Source organism: Armigeres subalbatus, chromosome 2 (assembly GCF_024139115.2).
Source record: "Armigeres subalbatus isolate Guangzhou_Male chromosome 2, GZ_Asu_2, whole genome shotgun sequence".
Lineage (NCBI taxonomy): Eukaryota > Metazoa > Arthropoda > Insecta > Diptera > Culicidae > Armigeres > Armigeres subalbatus.
In genome coordinates this window covers 192,001,840-192,016,991 of record NC_085140.1, presented here as the reverse complement: position 1 = coordinate 192,016,991, position 15,152 = coordinate 192,001,840, and the positions used below count along the sequence as shown (strand labels likewise).

At 41.2% G+C, this 15,152-nt stretch overlaps 2 protein-coding genes and 1 long non-coding RNA gene across 6 annotated transcripts in view; 1 reads left to right on the top strand and 2 right to left on the bottom strand.

Moving 5' to 3' along the window:
* LOC134211417 (uncharacterized) overlaps positions 1–15,152 on the top strand; it is a 401,264-nt gene that overhangs the window by 121,484 nt on the left and 264,628 nt on the right. Inside the window, exon 2 of one of the 4 annotated variants that reach the window (XM_062688242.1) lies at positions 14,601–14,694. The exons of the other annotated variants lie outside the window; for them this stretch is intronic. The gene's annotated coding sequence lies outside the window, so the exon portion shown is untranslated. The remainder of the gene's footprint in view (positions 1–14,600; positions 14,695–15,152) is intronic. 4 annotated transcript variants of the gene reach the window in all.
* Positions 10,625–11,264, bottom strand: LOC134215664 (uncharacterized). Its single transcript, XR_009980261.1, has 3 exons — positions 11,174–11,264; positions 10,963–11,094; positions 10,625–10,899 (listed from the first exon to the last, which is right to left on the bottom strand). It is a non-coding gene; the product is annotated as an uncharacterized LOC134215664 (long non-coding RNA).
* On the bottom strand, positions 11,720–12,962 carry LOC134209456 (uncharacterized). The gene is made up of 3 exons (XM_062685441.1): positions 12,763–12,962; positions 12,302–12,710; positions 11,720–11,723 (listed from the first exon to the last, which is right to left on the bottom strand). Exons 1-3 carry the CDS (start codon positions 12,923–12,925, stop codon positions 11,720–11,722), a joined length of 576 nt encoding a protein of 191 aa, XP_062541425.1. The 5' UTR covers positions 12,926–12,962.

Here is a 15,152-nt window from a genome sequence, read left to right as displayed (position 1 = left end):
GTAAATCCCAAAGCATTGGCTCGCCACCGCAGAACCACAAACTAGCCATAACAATTCACACATTTAATTAGAGAAGTGTGCTCATTTCCTGGACGAAATTGCACTTGTTGAGTCTGATTTGTCCGTTGCCCTGATGCCGGAGGCCTGCGGATGGAATGCACCCACCATGACGCGCCAATACATGAGGAGTGCACTCGAAGAGACACCACAGAGGGATACGTCGATGCTTTTCAATTAAATTTACCCGAGCACAATAAATCGTGGAAACGCGAGAACCTCATAACACAGCCGATGGTTGACGACGGTGTGCACTGCATCGATCGATTGGTTTCAATCAACTCCAGCACATGAAGAGTTAGACTGATTCATTTCAAGTATGTAACCCTGTCTACTATTTACCTAGATTGCAAGCATCAGTCATTCCGAAAGCCGGGAAGACCTCTTCTGTATCGATTTTCGCGCTTTTTGCAATGATGGGAGTTTGCCGTTATGATGAAGCCGGTTTATCTCATCCTCATCCGATGCGCTGGTGGAGTGGTGGATCATTGATTGGCGGTGGAGCACTTGACGGTATAGTGGCGATGGAGAGTGCGAAATGGAAGTACTTGAGTGAATCGATCCCTATGCGGGTTGCAATTATGTCTATCCCGGGTCGGATATTGCCAATAATCATTCAACCCATAATGCACGCTTTAAAACATGCATTATATGGACGGGATAGGCGGCGTTTAATGAATTTTAAATGAAGCTCGTTGATGGAGCACTTCAGTAGTGCTAATGTGCGAGCGTGAAAATTAAACAAGCTGTGATGTTACATTGGCATGAGTGAGCCATGATTGCACAAAGTATATGAACAGCTTTATGCAACAGTATCGAGTTGATTGGGAATTACTTCTTAAGAATATACCGAATGATGAGTTCCTATAGGTAGTATTGCACTGCATTATTCGAAACACCTTTATTCTGTCTGCACTTTAATGGCTTTGATCAATTTATTTCTGTGGTAACATGAAACAATTTTTAACGCTTAGGGGCTGACACAACTCATTCTTATCGTACCAAACATTGTATATCCGAGAGCAGTTGCTTAACAATATCAAGTCATCCAACTGAGAATTTATATGACCCGGCGAACAAGCATGGGTGGTAAAAGCACAAGTCCCATACGGAACACTTATTCGAAATCCTATAAAATCTCATTATGTCAATTCGCCTCCGCCGGGTGCCACCGGCGACCGACGCCGTCTCGAGTCGAAAACCGGTGCTGTGCTGTGAGGCAACGGAAGCAGACGAGCTTTTGATTAAATGATTCGCCTACGGGTGATATCGAACCGACTAGTTCAACCCTCGTCATACACCTCTATATGTACCCTCGACGATACCCTCACGTGCACCCATTCAGCTCTTTATATAGCTACGACTAACCGTGCCTACGCCAAGCAGGAAAATTGAAACTCGCACGACAGAATTCAAGAGAAGCTTGTGAAATATCAGCGATGCGTTAAAATTTGGACCAGACTTGCTGGTATATCTACCTATAAAGGTAATGCTGATGTTCCTGCCAACTTGTCGTCATCGTACGGTTCGTTAAATAGCAGACACTCAGCCATCTTCTTAGGTTCGAGTGAATTGCTTTTGGCAGCAAAACTAACTTTCCATAATGAATTAGAAAGTCTTAAAAAATAAAAAATAAACCTTTAATGAATTCAGAGTAGAAGCAAATGGAAGTTCCGTAAATTTTCGACAAAAATACCATACAATTTGTATTAACTTAGCAAATATTTGAAATTTTCAATGTAATAATTACAATTTGAAAAAAATCCATAGGGATTTTTTTAACGCATTTTTCTGTTGAAAACTTCAATTTTGTTCGTCTCAATGATAATTGTGTGGTATAATGATGGACTTTATTTAGTAAGTGAGCTGTATAAGAACTTGGGATATACGAAAATTGTATACCGTGGAGGACCGACATCCGCAAAGCACCGAAATCCGTCCACATCATGAGAAATCAATAAATTAAAGGGGTTTAAAGGTAATTATTTTTCAGACAATTCATCTCATCCTGTTCATATACTTGACAGTAGACAGTGACTTGGCCATTTACAATGAAAAGTAGGCTTTGAAATTAAAACATCATAAATCAAAAACAAATCGCCACAAATGAAGGCCACTTTTCAGGTGCTATTTTGTGCGTATTAAGGTTAGCATGAACAAAAATTTACTGCGTTACATTTGCAAATTTGAATAAATACAGTTCTTTCAGTGAAATATAAATTGAGAGGATCGCTTCTCAAGGTGCGTATTGATCTGCTCACAGTGTTAGTTTAGACGCCTCCTGGACCCTGGTCAAGAACAAAAGGAAACCGAAGACGTCAAGGGCCGAAACGAAGGCCCAGGCGAATGAGGGTAGCAAGAAGTCTATGGTAGGCGCCAATCGCTCCAGGGGCGATGCCCTAGTCATCACGGCGGACGAGGCCAAGTACTCGGACGTCTTGAAGGCGATGAGGAGTGACGTCAAGCTCGGTGAACTCGGCGCCGACGTACGTCGAATAAGACGTACCCGGATGGGCGAGATGATCCTCGAGCTGAAGCGGGGCGTCTCGCAAAAGGGCGCCGCCTACAAGAAGTTGTCGGAGGAAGTCCTAGGCGAGACGGACAAGGTAAGGGCACTCACGACGGAGGTGAATCTAAGGGTTAAAGAGCTGGACGAGATCACCGAAATCGAAGAGCTCGTCACGGCACTGCGGCGACAGTGGGAAGTGAAGATGTCCACCGCAGCCGTTCGGCTACGGAAAGGTCCGGCAGGGACGCACGTAGCATTGCTTCGGTTATCTGCAGCGGACGCCTCCAAGGTAGTTAAGTTAGGGAGCGTCAAGGTGGGATGGTCGGTATGCCCTGTGCGCATATACGAGCAACCCGAAATTTGCTTCAAGTGCCTGGAACCGGGGCACAAGCAATGGGACTGCAAAGGCCCTGACAGAAGCAATCTCTGCCGACGCTGCGGATTGGAGGGACATAAGGCACAATGCTGCACGAACCCTCCCAATTGTTTGATTTGTTCCAGCAAAGCTGTGAACAGCAAGCACCCCATGGGGGGTTCGATGTGCCCGGCGTTTAAGCGTGCTGCAAAATCACAGTGCAGGTAACGCAGCTGGCTTGCGCGGCCTCGCCCGAGTGTTTGGTGTGCGCAGGTTTAGAGGAAACGGCGGAACACGTGTTGTTCGTGTGCTCACGTTTTCGCGCAATGCGTGACCACATGCTTGCCACATGTGGTCTGGACACTACCCCGGACAACCTAGTCCGGAGGATGTGTAAAGATGAAGTTGGCTGGAACGCCGTTTTATCGGCTATCGTCCAAATCGTCTCGGAGCTACACAGAAGGTGGCGCGTGGACTCAAGGATGGCTAGTTCAGGCGCAAATAAGAGGTGGTCCAAGGGATCGGAGTCGGCTTCATGGGTCATACCGGTGGTCATGCTCTGTGGTCGAACTCAATCCTTTTATCGATCCAGTGATATCGTTGCTTTCGCGGCGTCGGTCAACCGGGCGGGTTCCGAGCCTGAGGACGGAAAGGGGTCCTCGTCAAGGCGTAGGCACCGCGTCGGCAAGTCCCTCTGTGTGTTGGCGAATAGACCCTGTCGCAAAGAGGTCAATTTGGAGTGCACGCGGCATCATCATTCTTGATACCAGTCGTGCAGAGGGAAGCAGGCGCGAAGTCGACCCTTCTCACCTTCCGAGGACATAGGGCGTCGCGCTCAATAAACGCTCATCGCTATTCTTCTTTCTTCCTCGCCTCTCCGCGGGCGCATACTTAAGATATAGGATAAGAATAACCTGGAAAACTTATATAAGCGATATGTAAACCAATAAAGGAGGATTCTATGACCAGAGACTTTACTCGAATAGTCTTTCGGTCCTTACTGGTGGATACTCTAATGAGTCTACCAAAGTTTGGATACCGATTTGTCTTTTGAGAAAGCCTTCTCCAAACAAGGTCGAAGCGGTGCCGTCGTCTTACTACAGTAATGCGCTGGCACTACCACCAACTACCTGTTGGTGGTGTTGGTTTGCGTGGGAGTGCTATCGGATTCGTCAAATCCAAGTTTGAATCTTTGTTTACAAAAGCAGATAAGTCGTTTTGAAAACTTGGTATTGATTTGCCACCATCAATAACTTTCACTGACGCCACTGATTCCGCTGCTACCTCCCGGATGGAACCACTACCGGACGCCATCCTCCGTTTTCCGTCAAATCTCGAATTGAATTGACGAGTGCGTGGGACACGGGTCTTTTTGTGCACTACGAAAGTAAAGCGGTGGGCCAAGAATGTAAATTTGCAATAGTTTGTCGTTGATAATCACCAGTTTCAATGAAATAGTCAAATTGATAGAGAGTTTCCGAACCGATTGATTAATAGATCTTTGTGGGCTTCGTGGCCGTGCGGTTAGCGACGTCCATCGTCTAGACGCATGTGCTAGGAAGTGTGGGTTCGATTCCCGCCCCGGTAAGAAGAAACTTTCTCCACTGATCCACTGGATGTTATGTGTCCTGTCCGTTGTCTCATGCTAGGTGTTAAGTGTTCAGTCTGTACGACCTCTGGACAAAGACGGTGTTCTTGTCTTTTTTTTTAATCCACCTTAAGATGATGGCGCCATTCACGTTCAAAACCTTACATAATGACGTGACGGTCCCCGATTGGATCCTTATAAGGATCCTTATAAATAAAGAATCGATAGTCGATTTTCTCCCAGGCAATGATAAAGTTAATCCAACTGAACGCGTCAGTTTTTCTTCTGATTCAAAATTCGAAAGGAACATTGTTTAATATAAAATTAAAAAATAGATGAAAAATGCTTCCTCGACATTTTCGGTCTTGTTTGATGTATGGAATAATATTATTCAAATGCACTAGCAAAACACAACATGGCACTCGACTCAACCTTTGACAGTTAATGTACGGGCCTGGCGTTTTGGGCTGACTGTTCATTCATGATATGTTGCCTTTTCAGCAACAGACATTGCTCAGCCCAAAACATGTCTTAAAAAGTCTCAAACACAAAAATATAATTTTTACTGACTTAGACCATTACCAGAAGTTAAATAACATCGGTTCATATATTCTTGACAGATGCACTTTCGTTTGCAACCATAAATGAGGTAGGGCTTTAGTACCCAATTTTAGATTCTGATTTGACACCCAGTATCGGGTAAGACATTGTCCAACGTCAAAAGCTAGCCAAGTTCAAGTTGGAATGTAGAGCCTTTGATGAAAAAAAGCCTATAATCGCATAATTTTCATTCGTTTGAAAATCTAATTAAAATGGTCTCAATTAATTATCTTGAAGATAAATCGTCTAGCAAATGACACGGTAAGCACGAACAATCATCAAATCGTCATCATTGAATGCATAACTTTTTGACGTAGGACTTACGTCTTTCTTTACTATACTGGGTGTCATTGAGATTTTTGGAAAACGAGAGCGTTAAGCTAAGAGGGGTGGTTTCAAACGTTACCAGCGCCTTTATCTTTCGATGGATTTTGAATATAAATCTTCAATCGACTTGGACATTCTCCAGCTATTTGCCTATTTCATTGAAACTTAAGAAGATTAACAATAAGCTATTGAAATTTTCAATTCATGTCAAAGCCAAATACAAAATTCATATATAACCAATCCCGTGCTTTTCTAACACGGTCATCAGAATGCAGTATGCCACGGGCCTTCGGGTTCACCACAAGATTTTTTTTGTGTATAAAAGAAGCAGTGCCTGCCGTGTGCGAGTCATTACAATTAGTGATAGCAGCGCGTACTAACATGCTTTTTGCTCGCGCATTTTTTGTTTCGTTCGTTCGTTCGCTGAGTTTACCTACACAGCATGCAGTCGCCAGCGGGAGAGCTGCCGGTGGGTCTACGAGTATGGTATCGGTTGCGATGGATTCGATCGCCCATCGCATCGCTCGGAGTTCACGGCTAGAAGCCGATGACGGCTGATGCAGCGATGGCAGCGGTGGTAGATGAAGAAAAAAAATTAGCCTAGAAAGATTTGAATTGCTCATCAATGGAAAGTGATTGGCTTTATAATCCACATGATACCGGGACGGGTACGAGTCATGGCATATGACTGACCATATGTTAAGTTGTGGTTGGTACTAAACGACATGTACATTAAAACATGGTTATACTATAATAGTTTTGATTTCCCAGCAAAAAAATCTACACTTATGAAAATAAATTTGATTGAAATAATTACTTTCATTCATTCGCATAAGGCATTAGCAATTAAAGATGCTTAATCAGATGCTAAATGTCGCCGTATTACATGTAAATGTTTTTAAAAAGTCCGCAAAAAATAATTTCCAGAAGAATATTTGAATAAACATTATTTTATACTATGGTTTTTATTTTCTGAGGAATTATTTCATTAAATTTGACTTAGACTAGGAGTTTGGAGCAAAAGTACCTTCTCTATTTCAGTAGGGTTACTGCTCCTTGACTTGTATCTTATTGTTGTGATTTTTGTCAGCAATAAAAAGAGCAAAACGAAATTGGTGCTGCATTTCTTTGTTTGGAAAACGGGACAGTTCCCCTAAAATAGCACATTTTGCCCAAGTCTGAAAATTTTATTAATAGAATTTTTATACTTTAAATACTATCAGAAATCTATAAATGCCCTTCATTTGCGCTCAATAGTTAGAAACAAAGCAATTCAAATTATGTATTTAATTGTTAGTTTCATTTCCAGAAGTTTTGAATAAAAAATCAGAAGGGTTGTGTACAAGACACGACCGCCCGACGTAAACTACGAAGAACCTTTTGGTGCAATGATAATAACCAATTATTTTCAGTAGTCCAATTTGTTCTCAATAATGCGCATTTCCAATCAGCAATAACAGCAAATCCAAAGTCAGAATGTCGCGAGCTTAACTTTCGACGCAATCATATTCAAATCTTGTCAACCACTAACCGACGGCCGCCGCTTGGATCGATACTGATAAAAAATATGTTAGTGACAAGACAAAGATTGACGCTGTGGTTCCCTTTGTTCTGCTCGTGATTCTTCAACTGAAGGAAAACAACCTGTCATCACCAAGCAATTAAGTTTAACTTTTATTTTGATCAAAATTCATCTCACCTCAAGTTGTGACTTAAGAGCTACTTTCACTGATGCATCATGATGGTAGCCAATCTTCAGTACTTCAGACAAGAAAATTTAATCTGAGCGCTGCTGATGTTGATGGCGACGACCCACGCCATCGGTGAGAATAAGATTTCCGGTAGAAACTCCGCCGATGCGGATGGTGGGACCATGGCTTTTCGCGACATCTCGAACGAAATAGCTCGCGCGCGCGGAAAAGCTGATTTCTTGTAATCAATCAAGTTAAACCTGTAGCCACGCCCCTTTGGTGAGCGTTACGGTTACACAATATTTGCACTCATAGCGTCAACAAAGAGGCGGGACTGATGGGCCATCTTTATTGATTATAAGAAAACTGCTTTCCACCGCGCGCGAGGCATTTCATTTGAAATATCGCGGAGAGCGTTCCCAGCATCGGCGGAGTTTCTGAGCGAATTTTATTCCAGCCGTTTATTCCGGCGTGGATCGTTGCATTATTTGGAATTAATCGGTTCTTTTCAGGGCCACCATTCTATACAAAAGAAGATTGAGGCGAGGCGAATATTATTCAAAGAGCAAATTAACCACTTGGCAAATAAACCGTAGCAGAATGACGAGTGCGCCCCGGGGGAGATGCGACAAATCTGAATTTGTATGGATGGCAGCCAAGTGAAATTATCTCAAGATTCTTATTTGGTTTTGTTGCAGTTTGTGATTGGGAAGGCGGATTATATACAATATTATAGGGCTGGTAAAAAAATAGAATTTGCAATGTTTTTACGTTGATAATCAATAGTTCCAATGGACTTTTAAAATTGCTGAAGAGTTTCCGACTCGATTGATAATAAAATCTCCTAAATCCATTGAAAGATAAAGTATCTATTAGCGTTTGAAATCTCCCCTAATTTCGTGACGGTCTCGAATTTGGAAATTTTCATTTGTCACCCTGTATTCGAGTCTTCCCCTTAGACGTAATTTCCGTCAAAAAGTGCTGGCAAATTGATTCTTTTGTTTAAAATGGTGATTCTGAAAAATCAGAATCTTGAGAGAAAATTTCACTTGGCAACAACTGAAGCCATCCATGGAAATACATATTTGCTGCACCTACGATGCGCGCTCGTAATTCTGCTACGAACGGCAACTTTCTGACGTCGTACTTTGAACAAATTCGTCTCGCCTCAATCTTCCTATGTATAGAATGGTGGCCCTGAGAAGAACCGATTAATTCCCAATAATGCATATTTCGAATCACTAACGACCACACGACCCACGCCATGGGCTGGCATCTTCTTCTTCTTCTTCTTCTTATTGGCATTACATCCCCACATTGGGACAGAGCCGCCTCGCAGCTTAGTTTTCATTAAGCACTTCTACAGTTATTAACTGCGAGGTTTCTAAGCCAGGTTACCATTTTTGCATTCGTATATCATGAGGCTAGCACGATGATACTTTTATGCCCAGGGAAGTCGAGACAATTTCCAATCCGAAAATTGCCTAGACCGGCACCGGGAATCGAACCCAGCCACCCTCAGCATGGTCTTGCTTTGTAGCCGCGCGTTTTACCGCACGGCTAAGGAGGGCCCATAACAAAAACGAATAAGAATCTTGAAAGAATTCCACTGCCACTGAAGCCATCTCCCTCCGATGCGTGCTCGTGATTCTGCTACGGACGCAACTTTATGGCGTCGCCAAGCGGTTAATTTTCACTTTGAATAATATACGCCTCGCCTCAATCTTCCTTTGTATAGAATGGTGGCCCTGAGAAGAACCGATTATTTCCAAATAATGAATATTTCGAATCACTAACAGCTGACGACGACGACCACACGATCCACGACTCGAGCTGAAATAAAATTTGCCCAGCAACTCCGCCGATGCTGGGACCGCTCTCCGCGACATTTCGAAGGAAATGCCTCGCACGCGGGGGAAATCAGTTTTCTTATAATCAATAAAGATGGCTCATTAGTCCCGCCTCTTTGTTTTCCGGCATGAGTGCAAATATTGTGCATGGTTTAACATAATTGAATACAAGAAAGCAGCTCTACTGCGCGCGCGAGCCATTTAATTCGAGATGTCGCGAAAAGCAGATCGTGGTACCACCATCGGCATCGGCGGAGCTCCTACCGGAAATCTTATTCTCGCCGATGGTGTGGGTCGTGCGGTCGTCGTCATCAAAATCAGCAGCGCTCCGATTTTTTTTTTTGTCTGAAGTACTAACGATAAACTACCATCAATGGAAGTAGCTCTTAAGTCACAACTTGAGACGCGATTAATTTTGATCAAAGTAAAACTTAATTGCTTGGTGTTGGAAGATTGTTTTCCGTCGGTAGCAGAATCACTAGAGCACGATTCGTAGAAAGACTTATAATATTAGCAGGTACCCGACTAGAAAGTCATATCAAAATTAAATCATCATATGTTATTATGTTATACAAAAATTTTTTAACAAAATTTGTTAGAAATATGGTGCAGGATGTTGTTAAAATATCTAAATTTCTATCAAAAATTACACTACTCAAAACAAAAAACTATCAAATTTTGTTACAATTTTATCATAAAAATATGTTGTTAGAAATTTATTACAGAATCAGAATCAAAATATATTGTTTACTGTGTAGTTACAGGTCGTGATAGGCCTCCAGATTGTGATCAACATTCAGAAATATTAGTTTTTTTTCTGAACAAGAATATTTTTCAAGAACATGAAACTAAGAACATTACAAATTAGACAACTTTTTCAAATTATATCAGGGTTTGTGATATCTATGGCAGGATACTTTGCTACATCTATTTTAATTGCCTACTGTTGGGCAATTCGGTATTAAGCATTTTTTAAATCTTGTTATGTTAAAATGCTGTTACAACATTTGAAAGATAATGGCTACTAAGAACAAAATTGTATCAAAATAAGTTATATAGATCACAATATGTTAAAATTGTGTTAAGTTTTAGTTATGCTCTTCTAGTCGGGTAGTCAATCATGCGAATACATTTTTGCAGCTTCTCCGTTTCACGCGCGCTCGTTATTCTACTAACGACGGCAAGATTCTGCTGGCGCCAAGCGGTTATAATTTGCATTTTAGAGAAAAAATTCGTCTCGGCTTAACCTTCGCTTCCACAAAATTGTAATCTATCCATTGATTGTTAATAATCCACCTTCCCAATCAAAAACTGCAACAAAACCAAATAAGAATCTTGAGAAAATTCCACCTGGCTGCCACTGATGCAATCCATCACTCAGAATAAAGTGCGTATTATTACTAATATTTTCGCACATATAATTTGACTAGTTGCTTTGGCTGTTGCAAAATATGTGCGACAGTAATAATTCTTGATCGGCGCAGTCATGATTAATTATACGTGCAGACCATTTATAATACGATTAGACCTGCACATAGATTTCATAATGACGCGTTTCAATTCATTTATTAGTACTGCACTTAATTTTGATCACAAATCTCATAGGAGAAGAAAGCAAGAATCATCATGATTAGAAATTCAATTCAAACTCAGACCGACATTATTTAAGCAATAAGTAATTTATTTCTTATATTGAGATCCGTTGCTCACGTATAGCGTCTATTCAACGCCACGTGAACGCTGCGTTAACATAGCGCAGGATTGCATCGGCCCGACGACGATAAAGCAGCTTTTCTCCGGTGCACACCTACGTCTTTGAATTCCTTTTTCGTCGAAATATTTGATTGCCTCGAAAAAATGGGACCCTTCCGCTGGTGGAGAAGAGCCGCATGCTGTTTAAAATTAGTTCTCGTAGAATGTACCTGATCCGAAAAATATATAGAATTGAAAATGTGTTGTGACTAGTAAAAAGGAAAAAAACTCACGATTGCATGCGCCATACGTCCGACCTGTAGCATCCTGCGATAAAAACAGAATAGCTCCCGCTATTGCCAGGATGGAGCAGCTGTTCGGCAGGCATTACCTAATACAATTTTTTATTGCATTCAGTTTCACTCCTATTTGGGGGAAAAATGCGAGGATCATACATTAGATAGTGAATGGGAAACTATACGAGAACTCATTTTGGTTACTTACCGATTAATCAATTAACTATTTACTTCGGCTTCTGAAATGGTAAAGTCAGTGAGGCTGATACTCTTGTGAAAATAGCAGATTTTTCTTTCTGAAGGTTATTGTTGTTATTTTTGCTTTATGGCAAGCTTTTTAAATTATATGTGCAGCGTATTATTTTCTATTTACTGCACTTCAAATTCATTCAACTCAATATAGTGTTTTATAAACCTGAGGAATAGTTTTTATTAGGCGCATATAAATCCTAAATTGTGCCTTCAGTTAAGGTTTTAAGTGCGAATACATTTAAAATATATCATTTGATTTATTTGAGTGTACGAATTCATATTTATTCGCCTCACCTCTTCCTTTGTATAGAATGGTGTCCCTGAGAAGAACCGATTAATTCGCTCAGCAACTCCCCCATGCTGGGACCGCCCTTTGCGACATTTCAAATAAAATGCCACGCGCGGGGGGAAAATAGTTGTCTTATAATCAATAAAGATGGTCCATTAGTACCACCTCTTTGTTGTCCGGTATGTATGTATGTATGTATGTACGGTATGTATGTCATCTATAAAGCGAAAAAAAATTAGGGATAAGGATTCGTCGAACGGTTTATCGTATACTCACCCCTGAAATTTTTCATCTTCAAGCAGCTAACAGAACCTTCCGTGCTGAGATTTGAAAACGTTGTCACCCGTGTTGGAGACGACATATTGTTTAAAGTCGACTGCCTTATCCATACAGTGTGATCCGATTCAGTGATCTGAGTATGATCCGCGATGTGCCCTGTACTTGCCTCATTTACGTCACAGCCAATGTGTGCCGATTGAACATAATCTATGTCACTCGCCAAGAGCAGCTCAGGTCTTCTTCTTTCTTTTTCTTCTTTGTTGGCATTACATCCCCACACTGGGACAGAGCCGCCTCGCAGCTTAGTGTTCATTAAGCACTTCCACAGTTATTAACTGCGAAGTTTCTAAGCCAAGTTACCATTTCTGCATTCGTATATCATGAGGCTAACACGATGATACTTTTATGCCCAGGGAAGTCGAGACAATTTCCAATCCGAAAATTGTCTAGACCGGCACCGGAAATCGAACCCAGCCACCCTCAGCATGGTCTTGCTTTGTAGCCGCGCATCTTAACGCACGGAGCAGCTCGGGTAGGCTGTTGAAATCCAGATCAATTTCGTCGCTTCTGGACAGGATCGGTGACTTGGGTGGAATACATTCCGTCATTTTGTTTGATGGAGAAATAGAGCCGTATGTTAATTCGCCTTTCCAGGCTCTCTCAGTAGTTCCAACCAAACTATTATCGTCGTCCGCAAAAGTTGACCAGATCGAGTCAACGTCGATATCCAGTAGCGGTATCGGAGGTAGCTGCAGTTCTTCGAGCTCGTCTACTCGAGTGTCTGCAACACTTGTATATTCGGCAAGATTGGCAATATCGTCAGCAACGCATATTTCTGAGCGCTGATCCTGGTGACTTGGCAATGCAATGTCATCATCTCCCCAGCTGTCGGAACCAGATACACTGCTAGAGACGGAACAACAGTCTGAAACAAAAACCACAGTAGTTTTTGCCGGTTTCATATGATCCATACATACCTTCGATTGCCTCTGGTTGTGAAATTTCCCACGGAACTGATTTGCCTTGAGCCTCTACACAAGTAGTCGAACGGACATGATCCGTTTCACCACGAAATTGCTGCCCTTTCCTGGTAATCCAGTGATGAATCGCAGCTTTTCGTCTTTTAGACACGCGCGGCATGATGAATTCGATCCGGTTTGTTTTTGTTTACAGACTGCACTATTGTCGCTGCGCAAGGTTGCCAGTATGATGGATTTTATGATAATAACCGAAATTAAATAATTCGTTTTTGACGAAAACATATATAAAATAAATAGCACGACAGAGTTTTTATTCAACAAAAATATTTAATAATGTTCACAATTCCACATGCAGCGTACATTAATGGTTTCGGTAATTGTGGTTCGATTTAAGTAATTTCAGGCAGTTGTTAACTTTCAAACTTTTTGGCAACGCTACTGTTGATGATCAATGATTATTTACCTACTCTATAAACACACATCACAATAAGGAGATATAAGAATATAAGATATAAATAAAAAAAAACCCAACTTAATTCACCGAGTAGTGATACTGCCTTTCTCGCATTTAGCCAAGACACCAACCTTATATGGTGCTCATATGGTTCTATGTACCATTTTCTTTATAACTTTTAAACGCAACGGCCGATCGTTATAAAATTCAATAGTGATCAACTAGGCTTTGCCCCCTGTCGAATGAAACTTGTTGCGAGAAAATCGGTTGATAATTACTATATGAATAGTTGGCTAATGTGTTCCTTAGCTTTTGTGCACACACACACACACATACATACGCACGGACAGACAGACATTTTCTCAGCTCGTCAAGCTGAGTCGATTGGTATATAACACTATGGGTCTTCGAGGCTTCTATAAAAAGTTCGTTTTCGTAGTGAAATGATACTTTGTTGTACGAGAAAGGCAAAAAAGTGAAAATATTTTCACCTATTGATTTTTTTCTTGCTTAAAGTCTAATCCAAAAGCGCAAGTGATCTGAAAATGGAGTGTACATATAATTTATCAAACGTAGATGGTGGTGATACAATTATGTGAAGGAACTCAAAGGATTTGTGTGTTAAAACTATGAATTATTTTGTCGTTCGAAATTCAGAACAAATTCAGTAAGAAGAAGCAGTATGAAGAAAATTATCTTCGATGGTGCGAATTTTTGTGCGCTTGGCACTTTATAATGAAGATTATTGCTAAATGAGTACGTGGTAGTTCTCTAATTAGTGCGATAAAACGTTGCTCAGATTCAAAAGGTTCTTACCTTTGCTATTTTACCATTTTTTTTTTCAAAATTACTTTTGCATATGAATGGGTAACCAGGGGCCCTCCTTAGCCGTGCGGTAAGATGCGCGGCTACAAAGCAAGACCATGCTGAGGGTGGCTGGGTTCGATTCCCAGTGCCGGTCTAGGCAATTTTCGGATTGGAAATTGTCTCGACTTCCCTGGGCATAAAAGTATCATCGTGCTAGCCTCATGATATACGAATGCAAAAATGGTAACCTGGCTTAGAAACCTCGCAGTTAATAACTGTGGAAGTGCTTAATGAACACTAAGCTGCGGGCGGCTCTGTCCCAGTGTGGGGATGTAATGCCAATAAGAAGAAGATGAATGGGTAACCTTATTTCATCAATGATTATGAAGCAATCTACTTCCCAAGCCTTAAACTTTTTGTTGTTATGTATGTGGTAGTCATAATCAACATCATCATCATAACAAGCAACTCCTCAATTTTCTATGGAAATATCTTATTTTCCATGGCGCCTTTTTATATCAGTCAAATGCCTTTGCCTGTGTCTAATGAAAATGTCTTTTTATTGCTCTTCCAGTCAGACATCCGTATCCGATGAGAGCGCTCCCGAACGGAGTTTCTTTTGTTTGACATTCATTGTGTGATGAAGCGTAGGAATGTGCAGGAAAAAGGTAAAACTGTGTGGGACAAGGAGCGAAAGGAAAACCATGTAGTGTCATAAGTAATGCGAGAGAAAATTATGGTTATGGAAAAGAAAATTGGTTCATAATGGGGACGCGTTTCCGCAGAATCGACATTTGGGAACACGCAGCAACGCAACGTCTCTTTATTATTGTGAGACATCATTCAAATTGCAATTCAATATTAAATAATTCAGGACCAATTTGCGTTTAGGGCATAACTTATTTTGTAAACAAATATTGTTTTATTGATTCCGGAGAATGTAATAAATTTTCTTTACAATTAATTCCCCTGCCTGATAAAGGAAAGCCTATTCTGTCGGATCCGTGCCTTGGTTTTCTCAGGAGATGCTTGCTTTAGCAGGAATTCGCCTTCCAATGTTTGTTTACAAAATAAGTTACGCTCTAATCGCAAATCAGTCCCGAATTCTTTTTTTAACCACATAAGA